This window comes from Hemicordylus capensis, chromosome 5 (assembly GCF_027244095.1).
Source record: "Hemicordylus capensis ecotype Gifberg chromosome 5, rHemCap1.1.pri, whole genome shotgun sequence".
In the NCBI taxonomy this organism is placed as follows: domain Eukaryota; kingdom Metazoa; phylum Chordata; class Lepidosauria; order Squamata; family Cordylidae; genus Hemicordylus; species Hemicordylus capensis.
Genome location: NC_069661.1, coordinates 140,867,242 through 140,892,460, shown reverse-complemented (window position 1 = coordinate 140,892,460; position 25,219 = coordinate 140,867,242). Strand labels below are relative to the sequence as shown.

At 44.5% G+C, this 25,219-nt stretch overlaps 1 protein-coding gene across 1 annotated transcript in view; it reads right to left on the bottom strand.

Moving 5' to 3' along the window:
* The window catches only part of GRM3 (glutamate metabotropic receptor 3), a 166,182-nt gene that overhangs the window by 43,087 nt on the left and 97,876 nt on the right, over positions 1–25,219 (bottom strand). The window contains exons 2-3 of the mRNA XM_053257238.1: positions 14,101–14,706; positions 5,815–6,670 (exon numbers count right to left, since the gene is read on the bottom strand). Of these exons, the coding sequence (XP_053113213.1) occupies positions 5,815–6,670; positions 14,101–14,598 (1,354 nt within the window). The 5' untranslated portion in view covers positions 14,599–14,706. The remainder of the gene's footprint in view (positions 1–5,814; positions 6,671–14,100; positions 14,707–25,219) is intronic.

Genomic DNA, 25,219 nt, shown 5'->3' with positions numbered 1-25,219 from the left:
AAGGAACTTCACTGGTCTCACCTTCTTTTAAAAAAGAAAATATGCCTCCTCTTTAGAGAGGCATTGCAGCATTCTTATCTGCTGGGTTTTAAAATTGGTTTTAATTTGGTTCCAGTTTTTAGCCCAGTTTTATAATGCTCTGTCGCCTATTTACACTTACGTTGCTTTATTGTGCTTTATTTTGAGCTGCCCCAAGCAGTGCTGTGTTGCAGAGGTGGAATATACTTTTAAAAAATCGATGGATTGATAGATATAGATGGCAAAAATTTCATTTAAGTGCAACTTGAGAGGCTGTTAGTCCTCTGTATCTCACATTGTATTCCTGAGCAAAGAGGCACCTTTAAAAAGTAGCTATTGTCTTTATTGAGCAGGGGGAGAGCAACAGGCCTTATTTTATTTTTATTTTATTTATTTATTTTTACATTTTTATACCGCCTTTCGTTAAAAGAAAACCCCAAGGCGGTTTACAAAAATTAAAAACATACAGCAAAAAGCAGTAAAAACATCAAGCTAAAAACAAGCATAAAAACAAGACAACAGATAAAAACACACAAGAACAGCAGTAAAAGATGATTATGTAAAAGCCTGGGTAAAAAGCCAAGTCTTTAAAAGCTTTCTAAAAACTGTGATGGAGTCCGAGGAAAGAATGGCCACCGGGAGAGCATTCCAGAGTCTAGGGGCAGCAACAGAGAAGGCCCTGTCCCGAGTGCACGACAGCCGGGCCTCCCTCATTGTCAGCACCCGGAGCAGGGCCCCCTCAGATGTTCTAGTCAAGCAGGCAGCAATCCTTGGGAGCAGGCGGTCCCTCAAATACCCCGGGCCCAAACCGTTTAGGGCTTTAAAGGTCAAAACCAGCACCAACCAGCGCCTTATTCATCCCCAGCACAGCATCCTTCCAGTGGCTGTTCTTGGTGTCTAACTTAGGAACATAGGAACATAGGAAACTGCCATATACTGAGTCAGACCATTGGTCCATCTAGCTCAGTACTGTCAACACAGACTGGCAGTGGCTTCTCCAAGGTTGCAGGCAGGAATCTCTCTCAGCCCTATCTTGGAGAAGCCAGGGAGGGAACTTGAAACCTTCTGCTCTTCCCAGAGTGGCTTCATCCCCTGAGGGGACTATTTTGCAGTGCTCACACATCAAGTCTCCCATTCATATTCAACCAGGGCAGACCCTGCTTAGCTATGGGGACAAGTCATGCTTGCTACCACAAGACCAGCTCTCCTCCCAAAGTTTGAAACTTATGTTTCTCTTTTCGATTGTGAGTTAACCCATTACTTTAGAGTTAAATAAGTAAACACTTTTATACTCCTATAGCTGCAATCTCTGCACACTTACCTGAGAGTAAGCCTCACTGAACAAAGTGGAAATTACTTTAAAGAAAATAAACATGGGAAGAATTGCTCTACTCTACATTACCACATTAATATGAACTGCTAAGTGCCTGTCACTGTGATTATTTGGGTGAGGTCTGAAGGAGGGTGTGTGAATTGTGGCACCTCCCTTGAAAATCAAGGGCTTACACAGCCCCCTGAAAGTGGAGGAGAACAGGTCTGTACCTCTTCCTCTGCTTGCTGCCATTGCTGCCATCCTAGCACTCCCTCCCAGCTATGCCCGTTTGCCAGCAGGGCATCTCCCAGATGCCCCTGTGTGGCACCAGCATGCAGGTACAGACCTGCTCTCCTCCACTTTAAAAGGGCTGTGTAACTCCTCGATTTTAAAAGGAGGTACCCGCGATTTGGACAGCCAAATAACGTTTTGGCACATCTCTAGATGCTATGCCATAGAGTGGCATATTGGGGAGTTTTGATGTCTGCCAACTGCTGCGAGGAATAGCATTGTGCAAACCAGCTCGACATCGAGCCGGTTTGGTCTGATGGCTCAGAGTCGAACCAAACCACCTCCTGTCCGACCCCGGACCAAACACCCCCTGGGGTCGCGGACCTTTTTTAGTTTATTTATTTTTAACCTTTACTCCTCTCTGGGGAGATGCTGGAGGTGGGGGTGGGGGTGGGGGGGTTTCCACAGAGGTTTCCCTCCCCCCGCCGGCCTTCGATATGCTCCCTTCCAGCTGGTTCGGCCAGCTCTTCGCCCAGTTTTCAGCCTTCACCTGGTGGCCATTTTGTAGGCCACGCCCCTGCGCACTGCACGTGGCCCGGGCCATGCAGAGGCACAGTGTGCAGGTGTGTGGCCTCCAAAATGGCCACTGGGCTGCGGGGTGAAGGCTGAAAACCGGCCGAAGAATGCCCGAACAGGTGAAGAGCTGGCTGAACTGGCCAGAGGAGGCTATAGAGAGAGCCGGTGGGGGGTGGGGGAACCTCCGTGGACCCCCCTGCTGCCTCCAGGAACTCCCCAGAAGGGAGTAAAGGTAAAAAAAAAAATTAACTAAGAAAGGTCTGCAACCCCCCCCCCCGCCCCGGGACCGAGCCGAGCCGGGGGGGCGGGTTCGAGGGGGTGCCGGACCGAACTGGGCCAGTCGGTTCCATGCACATCCCTAGCAACGAGCCCTGCTGCAGGTGTGGGGAATTGCACCTCTCCATCCCTGGAAATCCTTGAACTGCTCCCCTCAGTTTATAATAATTTCTAATGAAAAATCCAATTAGTATTTCATGAACATTCTATGCTACAACAGAGGGATGAAACGTTGCCACCCAAGTTGCTTCCCTGTGCTCAGTTGCTCATACATAAGCTTTCTTGAAATCAATGAAACTTGTGTACGCATAAACAGTGTTCAGGATTAGACCATTGTCACAGCTAACTACAACCAATTCATCACCAAGGCTGCAGATAATGTCAAATGTTGTCAGCACACCAAATCAATAGATCTCATCATTGCAGACTGCCCTGCAGGTTGCCCTGTGCTGTGAAATATTGATTATCTAGCAAGTCCAAATCAAATAGCAAAAATGATCCATAATAAATTGTCAAAGCTAGTTAATCTAACACCTGAATCTGCCTATTATGCAGACTTATTTGGAACTATTTTGTTGAATAATTCATACTCTCATTTGCCTGGACAAAGAATTGCTCCCTTGTGAGAAACTAGACAGCAATAGATCAGATACAGTATTTGTGGGCAGAATAATAAAAACAAGCCACAACTAACAGACAGACATTGCTCTTGGATCCTGGAGACAGACCAGCATTGTCTGGAGACAGAGAGATTAGGAATATCATCATTATCACATCTATATTTTCCTGCCAATTACTACATGAGAGTCAGATGCAGCAGACCACAGGATTCTTCATCGCCACTGACTCTGCCCCTCCTCTGAAGGGAGAGGGCTAGCATCTTGCCTATGAGATTACACTGAAGTTTTGTATGTACTTCAAGCACTGCCAAGGTCCAGTGCAACTGCAGAGCAAATTTCTGCCCTCTGCTGGGGTGGGAGAGCTCATTCAAAAGAACGGGCCAGTTCAGATTAATGTGGCTCTCACTGGCCACCTAGCACATTAATAAGAACATAAGACAACCCTGCTGGATCAGGCCCAAGGTCTATCTGGTCCAGCATCCTGCTTCACACAGTGGCCCACCAGATCCCTCTGGGAAGCCCACAAGCAAGAGCTAAGGGCATGCCCTCCCTCCTACCCCTACTCCCCTACCTCTGAGGTTGGAGGTGGCCTATAGACCTCAGACTAGTAGCCATTGATAGACCTGTAATGTCAGGTCTACATCGTGTGTGTCCCGATGTAATTTGAAGATGTGCTGATGCATTCTCAGCATGTATGTAAGGGGTGATTATCCAAATTGCCCCCTAAATGCACTGGAAAACCCTGTTCAAACAGGGTTTGTAGTATGTGTAGAGGGGTAATTGGGATGATCACCCCTCCCTAAGATGAGTAAAGGACATGCTGTGATCACGTCAGCCCATCAGGGTGACATCAGGGTGGGCATGTTCACGCCAGCAGCTCCAGCATTATCACCTGTAGGGCTGCTGTAGTGCCCTTGATCATCTGAACTGTCTCAGTGAGATGCTTCTTTCTCAGCCTCTTTGAAGTCAGCACAAGGCCAGAGAGAGCTCCTGCCCTCTTCCAGGCTCCAGAAAAAGGCTAGAGGCTCTCTCTAGATTAAAAATGCATCTATCAGTGGTAAGCTGGTGAATGCATTTGTGAGCCCCTAGTTGAATAAGCTATTTTATCTGCATGGTGCAAATTGATTTAATACTTCATAAGGTGTTGTGTCCTCAGAGGTTTGGCAAAACCACATTTAAGAAGAAAATATCCATTCAGATTAATACAATGCATTTTACAATTCTTATTTCATTTGCCCTGGAAATTAAAAGATCAAATTAAATACCATCAGGAACTTGGGCTACTGGGAGCCTCAAACCACCTTCTTGTTGTTCCTGTATAAGCCGGACTGGAGCGTCCCTTCTCCTTTGTCTACAACTGCCTCTCCCATGCAGAATCATGTGCCACCTATGCCACCTATGCAAATTAATTGTTTAGATGAGAGTAGTGTATAATTTGGAAACCACTCTGGAGAATATCAGATGAAGACCATTTAACCATCTCCCTAACATACCCTTCTATCCTCAGTGTGTAGCTGGCTACCTCCATTGCACTTCTTGTTTGCAGCCTTTGGGTAGAAGTGCATGTTACATTCACTTTGGAGATGGGGTCCACAATTCAATTCTCTTTTCTGCAGGAGTTTTACACTCCTGTGTTGAGTGGTCCCCAATCTACCTGTGACTCCCACTACATGTAGAATTACTTACCATGTGGCCAACCAGAATTGTGGAGGAAGGAGCTTCTAAGAAGATTTTGGGATCTTCTTCTTAAACATTGCTTTTGCTCTTTGAGATAAAGCATCCAAGTTGTGACCATAGCCTTTTCACCAGATCATGAATTTGTCCAGCTACATGGCTTACACCTGACAGGAAGTATTGATCTTCACTGGTACACGACATGTACATTGCCCATTGGAGCTCCCCATTTCTTTCAAAGCAATTTTCACTTAAGCATACAATGGAGCAGCTGCCACAAGAGTTCTGTGCAAATACTGGAGCCCCTGTGTGAACCACAGCTTCAGGATTAGGTAACTGGCCATTATTCAGATAGGCTAAATGCACATGAATGGACACATGTGGTTCACTAACAGGAACATCTATAGCAAGCCATTTCATGTGCAAATTAGTTTTATTTATTGCTACAGAAGCTTCTGCTATCAAACAACGATTCTGAAAAGACCATCAAAAGTGGTCTGACTTATTTTGGTGGCACTACAAGAAAAGGCACAGCGGGGAAGTAACTTGCCAAGGAAAGAAGAGGTTGCTGGTTTGAATCCCTGCTGGTATGTTTCCCTGACTATGGGAAACACCTATATTGGGCATCAGCGATATAGGAAGATGCTGAAAGGCATCATCTCATAGTGTGTGGGATGGCAATGACAAAGCCTACAATGACAAAGTATGGGGACCTACTGACCACCCAGATTTGGTGCCCCTAGGACCTTCATAACCTTAAGCTGCGCAGCGGGGAAATGCTTGACTTACAAGCAGAAGGTTGCCAGTTTGAATCTCTGCTAGTACTATATCAGGCAGCAGCGATATAGGAATATCCTAATGGCATCATCTCAAACTGCGTGGGAGGAGGCAATGGTAAACTCCTCCTGTATTCTACCAAAGAAAACCACAGGGCTCTGTGGTTGCCAGAAGTCGACACCGACTTGATGGCAAAACTTTACATGAAAGGAAAACTGCTAGTAAAGCTGCTGCTATGAACAACCACAAAACCAATGCCGCATGTTTTTCAATTAAGAGCAGCAACATTTTCATAGTGTAAGTATTAAAGAAGAGTGGTTAAGGTATTACCTGTAAAGTTGACTTTCAACAGATAGTCTTTGTAGATCTTCTTTCCATCCAGGTGCTTCATGGCTTCACAGAGCTTGGTGGTGTTTGGACACAATGTCCGTTGCATTTTATGCAAGGCATGGGCCATTGCATATACTGCATTAACAACAAACATGATCTTGGACTCTTGTTCATAGTTGGAGCTGTTAATAGCTAAGTGTTTGTCACAAGCTCTTCTGTGGGGTTTTTTGTTCTGAAGACTACACTGAAATTTCTGCTCCCAAAAATCCTTGAACCAAGGATTTCGATGGTTGTTGTATGGGGTGAGGCTTTGGAAATATCGGTCAAACTCTTTAACTGGATGGGAAGCGAGTTCTAGGGTGATTGCACCATTAGCAACATGTTCATTGCCCTTCACAACACTCTCCTGTGCCCCCCACCCATCGCTGGCAACCCATGTAAAGGAAACATTGAATCGGTTGGCTGCAGCAATGAGCTCCCGGGAGTCATCGCTGCGCATGAAGAGGACAACCACTTTTGCATTGGGTTTCTGGAGCAGCTCTCTGATGACACTGTCATAGGATTTTCGAATATTTGAGCGGCCCACCTTCTCAGAGGTGGCAATGCATATATTTCGAAGTCGAGCTTCTTGCTCAAAGGCTTCAATCCCTGTTTCTCCATAATCTCCCTCAGAGGCAACTGTTGATACATAGGTCCAGTTGAAGAATCGCAGGATCTCAGCCATTGCCTTTGCTTGGTAGAAGTCTGGTGGCACTGTCCGTGCAAAATAGTCATACCGGGACTTGTCACTCAGCTTTGCACTGGTGGAAGCGTAGCTTATCTGAGGAATTTGGAAGAGCCGTAGCAAATTTGCAACCTGGAAAGAAGGAAAAAATGCACAGCTGTTTATACGAACTTCTTGCAACCTTGAAATAATCGACAGTAGCCATGCAACTGCTGGCCGTTCTCATGTGCAGTCAAGCCTGGTCTTGGCTGACTTAGCCTGGTCTTGGCTGCATGTGAGAACAGCCCCATTATTGCTATTTTACAATGGTTGAAAAGCGTATTGAAAGGAATATATAAGGTAAATAGCACTATTGGTGACAAGAATGTATAGAAACGCACATTATTCCACTGAAAGATCTGAATCTCAATTCAAGGCTGGTCCACATGTGCAGTGCACGTTAGTCATATGATCACTACAGCATTAAGTGGTGATTTCTACATGTGAATGAGTCACTATGAATCAAACTCCAAAGACAGAACTTTTCCGTTTTTGCACATGATTGGAAACACTTTACATATTCAGCTGCAATCATTCATCTAGTGCTGAAAAATCAATTGCTCGTGTGTGTGTGTGTGTGTGTGTGTGTGTGTGTGTGTAGCAGCCCTTAGTTTTCTCAAGCACATGTCTCCACCAAGCTGCCATACAGCTTCAAATACTACTGCATTCGAAAGAACAGAGTAGCTTGTAAAGAACAGAGTAGCATGTAACAGCACATTAGTCTGGCCTTTTCTCCACCCTGCGAGCTGTACTTACATACAGGTTGTGCCCATAACTTTTAATGGAGATGCATGTGCATTGCTCAGGCTGGGCAAGACCAGAATGGCATGTGCTTATCACTGAAGTATCAATGGGATACTGGCAAGTATCAATGGCAAGAATAATAGGAATCCAAACCCAGGAATATCAGACCTAGCTCCTGTGCAGCTGAAAATGAAGTTGTCCGTGAAGTTGAAGTGAAGTCAGACCTAGCTCCTGTGCAGCTGAAAGTGGTCCGTAAAGAGGCCTCCAGGTTGCTTATGCCAGCGACCATTCGTGATCTGTAAATGTTCTAGGAGCATCTCCTGAACTGCTGTGGCCTGCAGATGGCCTCCCAGAGCTGGGTCGTTATGCAGAAGCTAAATCTCTGCTTGATACCCCTCAAGTCACCAGTTAGAGCCCTGCTGCAGGCCTGTGCAAAGCAGTCCTACTTTGGTTCAGGGACCGCCTTGGCTCTTTGGAGGGGGGGTCCTTGCTTCACTTTGGGCTGAAGCTTTGCTTCACTCTGCACCCATTCCCTAAAACTACCTACAGGGACCAGGCAGGATGCAAGAGTCCAGTTGTTTTCCCCCTGCCTTTCCTCTTGGCCATGACAGACCAGGCAGCCATGTGGCTTGACTTTTAAAATGACCTTTCCCCCTTTCCTCCTAGAGTCCTGGAGTGATGTGGGTGCTTCTGGGAAATATGAATTTTTCTGAGGCTGTGGCCATTATTGTAGCCTCACAAAGGATGTCAAATTCAGACACATGCATGTGTGAACCAGCTCTGAGTTTCAGACATCTTATCTATGAAGCTAGACTGAAAAGCTACTGAGCTACTTAGCTGGCCCCATTGAGCAGATAGATATATAAATTAATATACAATGTATTCATGGGAATTTGGAAGCTAAATCCTTTAATTGTATCACTGTGGTATTCTAAGAAGTATTTGTTGGGTTCCATAAGAGCATATTCTTTAAAAACATTCATGCCTGCAGGGGAAATAGTTAAGGAAAAAAAAAATAACCCCTCCAAATGAAACACTGACTGTTTAGAGTGATCACCTGCCAGCCATCTTGGAAATTAAACTGCAAAAATCTAGCTAAATATCCATTATCTGCTATTATAATGCCCTAGGAAGGCAGTACCTTAAAGAGTCTTATGACTTCATTAGCAAAGCAGATCAGTGGGGGTGAAAGCAGTTTTCTCCAAAGGAAGCACCTGATTCTTATTCGGTTTACACCAACTTTTAAGGCTTGCCTGTACAGAACCTGAAGACCGAATTTATGCCACCAATTCCCTCCAAGGCCCTATTGCAGCATCCATAGCCCAATTATTTGTACAATGTGCACCATCAGAGCTGCACCATGACCTCAGAGTGCCTGCACCTACAGAAGAGATTGCCTGGTGGATCTCTAGATGATTATCCACTAGTCTGGTGTGGTCTTATTCCAATCAGCCTCCAGTAAAGCTGCATAATTCTTCTGCATCTTTCTATACTATTTATCTCGGCTTGTTTCTTCTGAAGGAAGAGGGTAATACTTGCTCTAAAAACCAGTTGTACCAGGTTTAAGAATGTAATGTCCTTCTCACCAGAAAGAAATGTGCCTCAGTTAACAGAAGTCAGGGGAAACTGACAAAGGACAAATGGGCCAGACTTTATGCAAGTCACAAACCAGAAGTTAAAAATGGTAGCATGCAGAAACCAGCAGGGGAGCATTTAAACTGTGCAATAATTGTCCCATTTTAAGTACTGCGGTTATCTAACTTGCTCTGCTAATTTATCAGCAGTGGACACTTGTTGTAGGGTCAGGCCTGCTCTGATTGGATTTTTTAAAATTCATTTGTGCACAGCATAGTAATGTGATAAGTGACTGCTATTCCTTTGTATTGCTTAGCATTGTGGTCCCAGTCTGTAAATATTTTTCCTCTGTATCCAGGGATATTCATTAAGGCTTTGTGAAACTTTGGTGGCCAAATCGATTCAGAGGAGAGTCAGCCTGATTCAGCCACCAAAGTGTTGATTCACTGGTCTGACAGACTACCAGCTCCGTCTGAACCAAATCAACCATGGCCAAACCAGAACAAGTTGCTTCTGAAAAGGTCCAGCTCCTTCAGCCCCTCCCTGCCATCTCATCACCCTACTCTGACCCCTGTTGATACTTCTTGGTTAGTTCTTTCTAGAGACAGGAAATAAACTGGCTCTATCTTAGTAGGGTGAGGAAGCAGTGTCTTCTGCAGTATCATTTTAAAATGATTCCCAGAAGCAGTTTCCCCCCTCTTGAAGTCCTGGGAAAGGTGCAGGGTTTCCTGGGAATTGTAGTCTTTTCTGGGACTGTGGCCAATGCTGCAACTCCAGAAAATACTCCAATTTTTAGGAAACACTGCACCTTTCCCAGGACTGTGGGGGAAGCATTTTTTTTTTTTTAAATCTGCTTCTGGCTGTCATTTTAAAATGACACTGCAGAAGATGCTGCTACCTTGCTACAGAAACTAGGATAAAAACTAAAATAGAATCAGCCTCTCCCCTGCCCATCTCTGGTAAGTACCAGTGGCAGCCGATGAGGGCAGCATGGTGGTGGTGGTGGGGAACAACAAGAGGTACCTTTAAAATTAAATTAAAAAGTGCTTCCCAGCAGTACTGCTGGCTCCTGCAAACTGCTGCAGGCAACAGCACTCTGTTTGGCATCCCGTGTGGAAGCATGGCTCTGGCACTCAACTAGTCTCTGCACATGTGCGGAGGCCATTTGTGTGACCAGCGTGCTGGGCTGAGCACCACTGCTCATGGCAGCTTGCAGGTGCTGGCTGCCACTGCTAAGTACCTACAGAGTTGGGGGAGGGTGGCAAGGTGTGCGGCAGGAGGAGGGCCAAAGCTTTGGCTCCCAATTCAACTGAAGTGAAATGGGACCTCCCCTTGCAGTCCTGAATCAGATCAGGCCCATCCCAATGTGCTGAGGTGAGCCCCAAATCAAGTTGGGACTGCTCTGAAGTATTTGTGTATGTGGCAAAGTGGGATCTGGCTCATGAAAGTTGATGTCAGAGAAGTCTAAGAGGCCACAAGACACTTTGCTGTTTGAATATTCAATGTTATCCTTCTGTGACTAAAGGCTTTTGTTTAAAAGGAAGGTTTGTAGAGCATGACGGCTAAGGGTTTGAACTATAAGCATAAGAATTGTCCAGTTACAATAATTTCTTCATCTTATGTGTAACATTTTTTAGTTTCTTCTCCACAGAAAAATAGAGAAGTGACACATAAAGATAAAAGCCCATGTAAACTAAAGCTAAGCTTTGGGAACTTTTGTTGAGAAGCAGTATATCAATATTTGTAGTGTAATGTGTAAAGCAACAATCCATTATAACATTAAAAACAGACTAACATGATGTGCAGTGTTACAACTCCATAACATTGCATTTAAGGCAGTTCCCAATAGGGGTGCGCACAAAACCGGCTGGCCCGGTTTGGTTCGAGTCTGAACTGGACCTGAACCGGACCAGTTTGGTTCTGCACCCCCTCTAAACCCCTGGTTTGTTTTGGTTCATCGCGTTCATGATTTTTAAAAAAATAAACTTATTAATTTAAGTTAATAAATTAACTTTAATTTATTATTAAAGTTAATAATAACTTCTTCTTCTTCTTCTTCTTCTTCTTCTTCTTCTTCTTCTTATTATTATTATTATTATTATTATTATTGGGGGGCTTCTCTGAGGCCACAGGGGGGTCTCCGGAGTTCCCCCTTCCACCTGCCAGCCTTCATTATGGTAAAAATGGCCCAGTACAGGTGGTCTTTGGGCTATTCCAGGCCTGCCCTGTGCTGCGCTGGCTGTTTTGGAGGCTTCTGTACATGCCCAATGGGCCTCTGTGTGGCCTGACAACCTCCAAAATGGTTGCTGCCACACAGAGCAAATCTGGAACAGCCTGAAGACCATCTGTACTGGGCAATTTTTACCATAATAGAGGCCGGCGGGGAGAACAGGGAACTCCAGAGACCCCTCATGGCCTCGGAGAACCCCCCCCCCCGAGGGGGTGAGTAGAAAATAGTTTATATATGAATGGCCGGGGTGTGTGTGGTTTGATTCCATAGCAGACCGTCGAACCGGACAGGTTCAATGTTGAATCTGTTCAACATCAATATTGTTTGTTTGTTTCTTTGATTTATATGCCGCCCTTCCAAAAATGGCTCATGTTTGCACATCCGATTGCACATCCCTAGCCCCCAATGCTGTTCAGAAGCAGCAGTTGCAGAAGTAGCATTCTGAACAGAGCAAGGGCTGCCTTGTAACTCCAGAGAAGCCCTCGTGTGTGGTCTTATGGAGTCTGAACACTGTACATAATATTAGTCAATGAAAATAGAAGTCAAACAGCATAATAGTGGATCCCCATCCACACTGGCTGCCTTTCATACAGCTCAGTGAGTCCCGAATCTAAGAGGGATATGGGCTTGCTGCTTTCATGGCACTCCCCAGCCTGTCGGCACTCCTAGTGATGGCGAAAGAGGCTCTGGGTGGACAACGCTGTGCGTCATCACTGCAGTGACCGACTCCCATCATTCCCAATGGGAGTAGATCACTGTAGCAATGGCACACAGTGTTCGCACAGAGCCTCTCCTGCTACCACTAGGAGTGCCAACAGCCTGGTGAGTGCCATGGAAGCAGCAAACCTGAATCCCTCTTGGATGCAGGACTCACTGAGCTGTATGGAAGCCATTATTCTCAAAAGCTTCCCTGAAGAAATAAAAATACTTTAGTATAACTGATTTATACTTATACTAAGTTTGCTGGGTGCAAAAAGCAGACCACTGATTCAACCTGTCCTGCCTCATCTCTTTTAAGACCTCACAGATCTGCCATCAGTAATTGAAAGAAGACACACAGATGGGTCTCTCCTGATGAGCAGGAAAGTAGACATATGGAAGAAATTCCACCTTAGTCTGGCCTTTGGCAAGCCACTATCTTTCAGCTTCAGTCCCTCACCATCTACAAAATTGGGATAATAATATTGCCATTCTTTACAGGGGTACTGTAAAGATTAGTGAGACATTTTAAAGTAACACTTTAGAGTGCTATAGTATGTTAACAGACTGCCATATTAAAGTGCTAAACATTATTATGACTATTACATTTTATTATTATTACATTTTATATCCCGCTCTTCCTCCAAGGAGCCCAGAGCGGTGTACTACATACTTAAGATTCTCCTTATGAATTCCTTGTTATTAATGAAACAAATACTCAATATAGGCTAGCAGTTGGATCTGGTTCCAAGCTGCTTGCTTTAAGGTGATCCAGTTCTGGATCACAATTTGGGGAGAGTCCCCCCCACTTTTGTTTGGTAAGTGTGAATGGGACTGTTTCTCCAGTAGTGTTGCAGGCATTTGCATTCCCAGTTTTGCGCTGCACTGAACAACTTGAAACAGCAATGCCCCTCCGTTTTTTGCAAGAGATGCCACTATTTTCCCTTTTTATATGGAATCCAGTGAAGGCTTTGTAGGTCAGTCTGCAGTGGAATTGTGCTGTGATGGATGGGGGCTCACAGGGAGCTGGGAAAACTCCTTGAGGAGCAAGCATCTGGAGAGCTGCCTCATCTCTTTTAAGACCAGGGTGTTTTTCACACAGCAGGCTTTACTGCAAGTTCAAAGTTGACACACCGCCCCCGCAATGGATGCAAAAAGTGGATATTTTTACCCTAGATATAAATCGGGCTACTCTCTAATGCACAATGAAAAACCCGAATTGTGTGTGAAGAGCTCCCTGATAGCTCACAGGGACTTTGGGCTGATACGTAATCTGGCCGATACGTGAATGCATGCCCTCCATTGCAGAGGAGATGCAAACTAAAAGCCCTGTGTGAAAAAGGCCCAGCAGAGTAGGAGGAAATAGCTGCAGCTTCTTTTACAGGGAAAATCTGATGTTGATGCTTTCAGTGTATTTATAGGTGTTATTAAAATTTAATTAAACACTAGGTATCTAAGTCTTCATTGCAGTTCAATTTGGTTAAGTAGGCTGCCTTTCTAGGGTTTCTCACAGCATCCTACTCTTACCATGTAATAATTGGGTATGCACAACCTTGATTTCGGCATGCTGGGGACGTTTTGCATATCAGTAAGACCTAAATGTGGGCTTGTAAGAAAATGCAACATGATTCTGTGGGTGTGATAACCATTTTGCCTTGCTACATTGCCAAGAAGTGCTGCTTCACATATTATACAGCAAGACACACAAATTTGTCACTATATTTACACTTGAAAATTGTAATGTTTTAAATCAGTCAATTAATACATGCTCCAAACTCATTTTGCTCCTTGGGTACCTTTCTTCTCTGCAAACCACCGATTACATACTTCATTCCCTGACTGTGCCCTTTCTTAGAACTTAGACTTGTGAAGAATATGCCTTCCGGAAATCATTTTCTACTATTTTTTTTTCATGATTAAAATATAGAAGTGATAATTAAGAATAGCATAAAAATCATAAGAAAGAAAAAGACTTAACAAAATGTCTTTATGTATTAAATTTATCTCTTGCCTTTCCTCTGGACAAATCAAAGTGACATAAAGAGGGTTTCTAGGTGGCTTCCCATTCAGGCATTGACCAGTCCCAGGCCACCCTGATTTCATATTAGGTACCTTCAGACTATGCCCAGGGCCCTATCTTCAACTGCAGGTGGATGGTCTTTTTGCTCTTCCCTGATAGCCACAAAGGCGCTCAGGTGAGTTTCTCCCTTGGAATCCCTACAGAAAGTGAAGGAGCACAGACTGGTGACCAGTTCTTAAGAACTGGATGTCTCACCTGTATGGAGACACTGCTGTAAGAACCTCCAATGACTCCCACAATCAGTAATGGAATGTTTTCCTGAATCGCATATGATCCATCAGGACACATAAACTCTGCTTCGTCCACTTTAGTCAAAGAAGCCCTGACAAACTCCAGCGACTGTTCTAATGCATATGTGTCCCGGGAGCAAGTGTCCAAAATATGAACTCCAAGCTTAATTCCTGGGAGCAAGTAGCTGTCTTTGTTGATCTCATCGATAGCAAACAACATAGCTTCCAAACGCTGGATGCCTCGGTCTTCATTGATTCTCCCACACTCTTCTGTACCAGTGCCTTTTTCCTTAATTGGGAACAGGCCACCAAAAACCAGGTCTCCTTCAATCTTAATTTCTTTCCTTATAAAGTTGTGGTCACCTAAAGAAAGGAAGATTCCTTTGTAAAATAAAGCCAGAGCAAGCACATGGAGCTTTGTAAACATCTTCATTGGTCCTTTTCTGGTAGCTCTAAGAAACATCCGTAGGAATGCTAGAGGGCTTCATTCCTTCTGGCACATTGCATTGTAGTTTGAAGTGCCATCCCACTGACGATGGAGAAGAAGCCAAACAGACTTTCCATCAAGTTTCTGAAGACATGAAAGAGAAAGGGGGAAAAACGAAATGGTCAAAGTAGGGCATATGATAGTTTCCCACACCAAACATACTGAGTTGGTATTTAAGGTGAAACACAGGTCATACACCACTGGGCAGGCAAGTACCTTTTGTAATACACAGTAGCTCATGTTATTCTTCCCCTCCTTAAAAATAGTGGGGAAAGGACATGATCTGGCCATCATCATCATCATCATCAATGACGGGCAAGATCCTTGTAGGTCACATCAGAATGACTCAAACACAAGCTATTTCACCAAAGATCAGGAAATAGCTTCCCATGCTTATATAAATAAGCTTGGCCATCTTATTTATGAATTTATTTTTCCATGTCAACCACTTTGAGAACTTTGGTTGAAGAGTGGTATATAAATATTCATAGTACTAGTAGCTTGACTTGTTTTCTGACCTAATCTGAATTTGACCTGCTGATTTCACTCCCCACAACCCCAAACCTCACCCCCAACTGTAATTTCCAGCCAGGGATCAGAGTGGCTTGCAAGGCTCCATGGAAGGAGAAGACCTACTGGTGGAGCACAACCCCCACCATCCCAACCCAGCTGAAGAGACCTTGAAGCAAATGTAAGGAATTTGGGATAAATTTAGAGAAATGCATGGTGGGGCAAAAAGCAGTTCCCCTTCTGCTGAAAGGCTGGTGCCCACCCCCCACAAATAACAATTTGGGGGCTGTTACCTCTATATCCTAAACCTTCTTGATTTTCTTCTAAACTCAGTGCAGACTATGAAGTCTTCACTGGACTCGTGTGTGTGTGTGTGTGTGTGTGTTTAGTCTGAGCCAAATAATAATTTAATGGCTTATGATGCTTGCCCTTTTAATGAGGAAAACATTGACAAGCCCTCAAAGATTAAACATCTATAGCCATCATGTCTATAGCTATTCATGTAAAACTTTTGCATAATAGGAACTGGACCTTTGTCTTTTTGTAGACATCTCTCAGGATCCAGTGAGAATGACCTGCCAGCACGACACCTTACTGCTTGGGTGTCTTGCATACTACTAGTACAAAAGGATGCTGTGGAATAGGGAGGGAGCCCTGGATTCTAAAACTGTGGGATAAAGATATTAGGGATGTGCGAAACGTTTCGGATACAAAACATTTTGTACCCAAAACAGCCTGTTTCGGGTGTTTTGTAGACAAAACAAAACACCCATTTTCCAGATCCAAAAGTTTTGTATACAAAACAAAACGCCCCTGTTTCGGCTACAAAACGTTTTGTTGTTTTGGACCTCCATTTTGTGGTGATCTCTGAGTCAGTCTCTATTTTGTGTTTGACATCTCTTTGAATTTCCCACCCTTCCAGCCTTCTGATTGGTGACCTAAATCATGGGCTGACCTGCTGACAATTCCCTCCTTGTTCCGCATTGGCTCTTTTGCTTCTTCCCATTCTTTACTGACCCCACATTGGCCAGGGGAAGGATTGCTAACCCATGGGGTGCTGGGTTCTGTTGTTTCTGTGGTGTTCTGAGTGTAGATTTTTCTGGTAGCATATGAGAGTGGATTTTTGTTTTTCACTGAAAATCTCATATGCTACCAAACAATCTACAATGAACACCTCAGAAACAACAAAACCCAGTACCCCATGGGCTTGTGGGTATGGGGGTGGTTGGCACCCTATGTGCACTACACAACCCCTCACTCTGGGCAACCCCAGTGCCCCCTAAGTGGAATTATGGGGCTGCTGAAACCTAAACCTCCATTATTCCCTATGGGAGAAAACTTAAAGACATGTAAACGTCAACAAATCACAAAAGATCAGCCCTTTGCCCAATTTCTTTGAAATAATTCTGGAAGTTTCCTTGCCCCCATTGGGCACTACCACCCTCCACACTCCGCTCTGGGTCATCCCTTTCCCCTTGATTTGAAGCGATACATTTGCTGGAATCTCCATTATTCCCTATGGGAAAATTCTTAAATATGTGTAAACTTAAAAAATTCACAAAAATCAGCCCTTTGCCTAATTCCTTTGAAGTTTGGCTACTAGCTTCCACCCATTGGACGCTACCACAACCACCCACTCTTTTTGCCCTGGTACCCTTTTAAAAAATCCAAATAGATTCAGATTTGGACTCGGAAAATTCGGCTACAAAACAAAACAGGGCTGATTCAAATTCAGAAAATTTGGGTACAAAATAAAACGGGGGTGTTTCGATTCGGATACAAATCGAAACAAGAAAATTCCAAAATGCACACCCCTAAAAGATATGATGAGCATTTCACCTTTTGTTGTTGTTGTTGTTGTTTCTTCCAAAGTCAGCTTACTAGAGCAAGGCTGCACAACTGCAGTCCTCCAGCTGTTTTTGGACTACAGTTCCCATAACCCTCAGCCACCATGGTCAAGTATGATGAGAGTTACAGTCCAGCATCTGAGGAGGGTTGAAGTTGTACAGCTCTGATTTGCCGGTTTCTGTGCTAACTTCTAGACTCTAGAGGTTAGCACAGAAACAGGCAAATCAAAAGAGACAATGCAAAATTAAAGCACTAATATTTATAAAAAACATGTAAACAAGTTATTATTAATTCGATTTCTATACCGCCCTTCCAAAAATGGCTCAGGGCGGTTTACAAAGAGAAACAATAAATAAATAAGATGGCTCCCTGTCCCCAAAGGGCTCACATTCTAAAACGAAACATAAGATAGACACCAGCAACAGTCACTGGAAGTACTGTGCATGGAACCGCGGAGCTGCGGTCCGGCACTGGTGTGTAGGGCCCCCGCTGCATTTCCCCCGCTGGTGCATTCGTTTTGTAAAGCTTTTGGGGTGGCAGGATATGCCCTCCCAGGCCCTTAAAGAGGCCCCCACACCAGTGCTGGACCGCTGGACCACCCTCATGTCCGGACCGGTTCGGAGGCCTTCAGAATGGCCTCCGGACCAGTCCGGGCTCATCCCTAGCTGGGGGTGGATAGGACCAGTTAGTTGTCATGTATGTGTGTGCACACACACTCTCACACACTCAAAACATAAACATAAATCTCTCCAAAAGAATTTCCTAACATCGCACAGATGTGACTTTTTTTCCTGTGTCTGTTATGTTGCAACATGAGCATCTTTTCAATCCAGGTCCACAGCCACAGTCTCTTTTCTTTTTTCAAGGATTTGGTTCTCCAGTGTCCTACAACACATATATCAAATGCCTGGAGTTGACAGCTGAAAGTGCCCACCATATGTTAGTGGAGAGAACCTACAATCAAACTCTGTTGAGACACTTGCTTTCCTCTTCCTGATCACATAATTGGAGATCAACTGACATATAAAGGCTGGATTCAGATGACATATGAAACTGGAGGTCCATTCACCTCTGGTTTTGCTACCCAAATGTCTGAACCCAGGGAACTGGAGTTAAGAAAAAAAATGGACCCACGGTTTCCCTCACTTAACTCCAATTGTTATCTTTGGTTTGCAGTGAATTACACCACCAGTAACAGCATTTCGGCGGCATCTTCATTACATCTGATCTGGGGATTGCAGTTAGGCTTTCTTCAAACCGGGGATTGGAGTTAGGTCATCTGAAAGCTCCTCGCTTGCTCCAGCTCCTATTGGCTGCATGGGCTGTCCTTCAGGAAAGAAGAAAGCTCATACAGCCAGATCCCCCACCTCTCTCCCGTCTCGCTGACTGCAGATCAGGAAGAGGAAAGCAAATGTCTCAACAGAGTTTGATTGTAGGTTCTCTCCACTAACATATGCATACTGCAGTCAGTGAGAGTGCAGTAGGTCCGATCGCATATGGGAGAGTGGGAGGAGGGGTACAGAACCATGGGTCTACTGGACCTATGGTTCCATATGTCATATAAATCCATCCAAAAAGAAAACAGATGTCTAGACTGAATTTGGTTGTAGGTTCTCTACAGACCAAATCACTAACAAATGGTGATAGGAGGAAAAAAATGGATGTACACTTTCACAACGGGAGGGAGAATAAGCAATAGGGTTCTTATAGTTGCACAAAGTAATTTTATATAGATTTAACTGTTTATTCAGAAACAACTCCATTTCCCCCTCCCCCCTCCCCCTCGCTTTTCTTTCTGACTCCACCCTCTACAATCTCTACAAGATCCCCACTAGGACCAACTTCTAAGCAACAAAACATAAAATATACTAGATAGAATACAACAGGTTCTTTATTTAGATGGGTTCTATGTAACTCCTTCATGATGCAGGTCTCGATGGACCCTTGGCCTGATCCAAAAAGTCCTCCTGGGTCCTAGTTTCTGTTCCTCTCAGCTCCTGTGGGTTGATAGTGGCTTCTTGCCATATTTCCAGTTACCTCACCAAGGTTGCACAGCACAATGCCTTTGATCACACTGGAAGCAAGTTTAAACCTTAACATATAGAGAATATTGTCCTAGATATGATCATGATTTCAGGTCACTTTTTGCTCATTGTTTTTGTCCTTGATCATGCTTCTTTAAAATGTGACTTTGGAGTGCAAAGTAAATCAAGTATGGTAATATTTATACAGAGCACTTGAATAATGTATGGCTGTACTTACCTTTTTCCTTAAAGCAGAATTTATAATGATTAAGCTTGCAGGCCTATGTATAATTTAAAAACACTTAGCATTATTTAAAACAGAGTGCTAAGAAATTTGAGGGAGAGAAAATTAAAATTTAACACCAAAAGGAGGAGAAATATGGTTGTTTGCTTCTTTAGCACTCCCCACTCCCATTCTGAATGGGAGGCATATGAAGAGGATCTGCAGGTTTTAAATTGGTGGAAACCCACCTAACGTGGTTAGACACTTCTCGGTAGCAGTACTGACATACAGTGGTAACCTCAGCTGCAGCCCATCTGAGCAGTCAGAGATCTGACTTCATGGATAAGTGATATCTCAGCTGCAAACAAGTGTCTTCATGCTTCACCACAGGCAATCTGCTTTGCTGATCTCATCGTGTTTTATTTTTAATTTTTAAAATTACCAGTGCAAGTGCACAGCTTCCAAGGTTAGCAAGGGCACCATTTCTTAATGATAAAGAAACAATGTGCACATAGGTTAGACTAAAAATGAGATGCCTTTCTTTATTTGGGGACTCCTAGGTATGCTAACCTTAGATATGATACAGTATAAGTTAATAGGGATGTGTGCAGAACGTTTCAACTTCAAAATGTTTCAACGAAAAAAGGGCCATTTTAGGTGTTTTGAGCTCGAAACAAAATACCCTCTTCAAAAGGGCCCCTTTCAAGCTCAGAGCAGAACAACCCTGTTTCAATCGAAATGTTTTGACATTTTGAGCGCATTTTTGGAGGCCTGTTTTTTCCTTGCTGATTGGTTTCTTGGCACTGGCTTCCAGCTGGTTTGTGATCTTCTTGCTTCTTGGTTGGCTTGTTATCATACAAATCAAGAGCACAGTTGTCATGGGTAACTGTGCCCCCATTGGCTGGGGAGAGGGGGAGGGAGGTGGAACACAAAAGGGGGAATTTAAAAATGTATTCAAGGAGACTGGGAGGCAGAGAGAACCCTTATGCCTCTCTTGAAAAGGAGTGATCTCTTGAAAAGGATACACCAGGAGAGGAGAAAGGTAGAGTGATTTTGTGGTTTACTTACCTCAACACTAAGAATAATATTCTGTTTCAATCAGAATATCTATTTGATTTTGCTGGATCTCAGATTGACAGAAGCAGAACTTGGGTGCCTACCTTCCTTGAGTTGTGGTTTGACAAACCTGTGCTTCATTCACTGCTCTGGTCTGCTCTGCAATCTGCATTGCAAGGTATACTCAGTCATAATGTGTGCACAAATTGGTTTGCCTACTTCAGTTCAAGTCTGAACTGGACTCAAATTGAATTGGGCATGCTCAGTTTTGTCCCCCCACTTCCCCGGCAGCTCAAATTTGAGCTGGTTTGAGGGTTCTAACTAACTAATGATATTGATAATAAATTATTGTTATTGTTAATGATGATGATGATGATGATAATAATAATATTTACTGCCTCTGGGGGGTGCCGCTGCACCAGTGGGGAGGGGTCTCTGGCAGTTCCCCCCTTCTCCTGCTGCCCCCCCCCGGAGGCCACCACACATCCACAATGGCAATCTGCATGACCCTGGTCATGCAAATGGCCAGTGCGCATGCGCAGAAGCCTCACTCAAGAGGTGGTGAGTTTTTAAAAATATATATTTCTTTTCAAAAGTCAGAACCACTGAACCGGCCTCAAGCCAGTACTTACCTCTCCCTTTGAAATCAGTGGGACTTTGATGTACTTAAATTTACCAGGATTTTGCCCCTACTAATCAAATAAAGGGTACAATTCACAGGTGTGCTAAACTGAGCACCCCTTTTACATAGGAAGCTGCCTTATACAGAGTCAGACCATTAGTTCATCTAGCTCAGTATTGTCTACACAGACTGGCAGCAGCTTCTCCAAGGCTGCATGCAGGAGTCTCTTTCTCTCTATTTTGGAGATGCCAGGGAGGCAAACTGGAACTTTCTGCATGCAAGCATGCAGGTGCTCTTCCCAGAGAGGCTCCATCCCCTGAGGGGGAATACCTTACAGTGAAATAAATGGGATTGGCATAATTGTCCAAGTGAAATCTGAGCTCCGTGTTGCAGAAATAAAATTCTGTGGCCAGAATGAATGATGCAGAGTCTGGGTTTGCATATATTTTTGTCCTGAAAAATAACAAAACCCCACTCTAAAACCCCACAACATGTTAGTAATTCTTCTCACACCTTCCTAATCCCAAAGGTTTATATATACACATTGTTGAAGACTAGCTTTCAAAACTAGGAGTGGATGTCTTTAACTTTTTGGCACTACTGTTTAACTTTTGAATTACTGTTGGGTTAGCCTGGTTGCTGCTGGAAATTGATTTTGCAGTTGATCTGGGGCCATTTCTGTCTGTTTGCAGCATGGCGTGTTCTTCTAGGATCTAATTATTGGAGATTTGACAGACTTTGAAGTATAAAAACCCCAAGTAAAATTACACACGTTCAGCAGGAGGAGCAGAGAAGATGATTCAAGACTTACAGTTCATTTGTGAGAAGCCTCACAGCAAAAGCTCATCTGCAAACCACACAAAATAAGGCGAAAGGAAGAGGAGCAAGTCACCTTAAGTGGCTCGGCTGGGAAATGCTTGACAAACAAGTGGAAATTTGCTGGTTTGAATCCCCGCTGGTATGTTTCCCAGACTATGGGAAACACCTATATTGGGCAGCAGCGATATAGAAAGATGCTGAAAGGCATCATCTCATACTGCATGGGAGATGGCAATGGCATTTCTGTATTCTTTCTGTATTCTACCAAAGACAACCAAAGGGCTCTGTGGTCACCAGGAGTCGACACCGACTCGATGGCACACTTTACCTTTAAGAGGAGCAAACAATACATCATGTTAGATGACTTGCAGACTGAAGTGGTATGGTCCAGAAGTTCTCTACCACCTCAAGGCCAAACACATAGAGGCTGTTCTCACGCACAGCCAAGACTGGGCTAAGGCAGCCAAGCCTGGTCTTGGCTGCTCGTACAAACTGCCAGGATTGCTCCCGATCCCAGTGGTGCTTCAGCAGCATACTTGCCTGTGGAGCAAGCCTCTTAAATGAGGTTAAAGGAGTGAGCGCTCCCTTAGCCCCATTTTGAAAATTTTATGCAACCCCAGCTGCTTTTAGCCAGCACTGCGGTAGTGACAGGCGCCCACTCATCACTGCAGCAATCCCCACAATACACTGTGCACTTGCATGATGCATTATGGGATTTCTGGGGGCCAAGACAACACGTCCCAGACCCCAACCCTCTGCTGTGCTGCCTGGGATAGAGGAGGGTTGTCTCAGCGTGCGTGGCACACACCTAGCAATGCAAGAGCGGTTGTCTGCAGGGAAGGTAAATTCCAGCAGCTTCCCTGCCTCCTGCCCAGTAGCACCTCTCACTGATCATGAGAAAGGTCTCATAGTCTGGCACATTGTGCTTTTAAAAAAAGTTAAATATCAACTGTGGGGTGCCTGACCATGGCAGGTGGAGGGAGGCTTTAGGCCTTTCTCTCAGCCCCCATCCCAATCTGGACTGGGGTTTCCATAGCTGTTATTTCCCCCTATTTCTTCTCTTCCCCTAGAGGGAAGCTCCCATTGGCACTAATAGGTTCTTTCCTTGGGTGGGGGGATTGTCATGGGGGACCTAATCTAGACTGGGACTAGGGTGCAGGCAAGCTTCTCTCCACCCCACCATAGTCCTCTGGATTACTCACCCCCAAAGCTGCTGATATCTAACAAACAAACAAACAAAACATGCAGAGCCAAATATTTAAACACTATGTTTAACATGTTTATGGCCCTGAGGTGGTGGAAGTAAACTTAGCAGTCATGGGATAAAGGGATGGGTTCATTTGTGGATTGGTAACTTGTTGAAGGGCAGGGAACAGGGGGTAGGAATAAATGGACAGTTTTCACAAAGGAAGGAAGAAGTGAGGTTCCCCAGGGATCTGTGCTGGGACCAGTGCTCTTTAACTACTTCATAAATGATTAAATCACAATTGCTGTAGGTTATTACTTCAGGCCGGCTTCAGATGTACACTTTAACAGCAGTTAACACTAACTGACGTTACAATTCCCAACTCTAATTTGCATCGCAGATGTTCACCAAACTATGGCCTGCAAAATTCCAGTTCCAGGCTGTCTGCAGCCTGGCTGTGGGCAAAGCATCACCACATCAGCAAAGTGGCTGTGATTTGCCACGACCTCAACAGGGGCGTGTCGTGTCCGCTAGCTTCCTCTGCTAGCTTCCTCGGGCAGATGACAGCTCAACCTTTTCCTCACTCTGCTCCTAGCTATGTTATCCTAATTAATTTTTCAGCAGTGAAAATTAATTAAATTAATTGTAAGCAGTGGATCGCAGGACTAATACTAGGAAGCAGAGGGGCACATCCTCCAGCAGGGCTGTCCCTAGGGGAATGAGGTGCTGGGGCAGATCACAAATGAGTCCAGGACTGCTTCCTCTATGAAGTGCAGAGAGGAGGAGAAGGAAGAGGGTGATGGTGAACACGACATGCAAGTTCCCCTCCAGATCCTCTGCAAAGCAGTTACCTTTTCTTTTCCTCTCTCCCCCATCTTCCTCTGTCTATTTTTTTTTAGGAGACATAGCAGCATAGAGGCAGAGAGAGCTGATCAATGCAGTCCTTTCCCACACCCCTTTGTGACCTCTTCTTTGTTTACTACAAGGCAGTAAATTTATTTCTCTCCTCTTTTCCTCACTTTCTCTACTCTTCTCAATGCCTCTGTGCCTCCATGCATGCTCACTGAGCCCTTCCCTCAGAGCTCACTCTGGGCACAGGAAGAAGTGGGGTGACAGTCCCAAGGCTGCATGAAGTGCCTCCTTCCGAGTGGCAGCAGCAGCAGCAGCGAGCAAGCAAGCAATGGAGCAATCCAGGGCATGGAGAGAGAACTGTTCCTCTTACTTAAGAGGAAGCCCATTGAACTAAATCATTTACTTCTGAGTAATCAGAACAAGTCTGCAAACTATTCTCAAAATTCAGAAAAACAGCTACTATTTCATGATGCGCAAACAACGTGTTAAGCCTGAAACATCAAGTTAAGATCTGAAACAGGCTGTGGTTGTGTGAAGGGCACCCTGGGCAGTGGCAAGCAGGGAAGCAGGCATCATGAAATAGTAGCTGTTTTTCTGAGGTTTGAGAACAGTTTGCAGGCTTGCTGGGATTACTAAGAAGTAAATGATTTAGTCCAATGGGTTTCCTCTTAAGTAAGAGTGCAGAGGATTGCAGCTGTAGAAGTGTGGCTTGCAATGGATATAGAAAGAATGATTTTACTTTATTGGGAAACAAAAGACTTTACAGCACCTTGCAGCAGAAATTAGTAGGAGGTTTGTGTCTCTTTAAATTTCACGGTACACATTGCTGTTGCCAGACAGAAAAGGGAAGAGAGGGAAGGATGTGGGTCACATCGAACACCCTTCCCATTTGGTTCGGTTTGGGGGAAGGGTTCATCAAACACTTTAAAAAAACAAACAGTTTTTCTCTTTTTTAAACTTACCCCCTCTGGGGGGCTTCTCCAAGGTGGTGGGGGGTCCGCGGGGGTTGTCACTCCCCCCACTGACCTTCTTTTTTGTAAAAATCACCCGGTTTGAGCATCTTTGGTCCTTTTCAGGCCTATTCCCTGGCACTATGGCCATTTTGGAGGCTGCTGCGCCTGCACAGTGGGACCCTGAGTGGCCTGGGTCATGAACGTTTTTTTTTAAAGGCTCAACAAACCTCCGAACTGGATGTGTCTGTTTGGTCCGGGGTCGAGCCGAACCAAAAATGGTTCGGCTCAACCCCAAACCTTCAAAATGAGTTGGTTCGATATTGAACCAGTTCAGATTCGAACCTGTTTGCACACCCCTAGTCCCAACTGGAGTTTGTTGGGACAAACTGGAGTTAACTTTTGAGGCTTAACAGGGGTTTTGTGCATTTGGGTGTTCTAAAATTAAAACCTCAGGCACTTTAACTGCAGTTAAAGTGTACATGTGAACTAGCCCATTGTGTTATA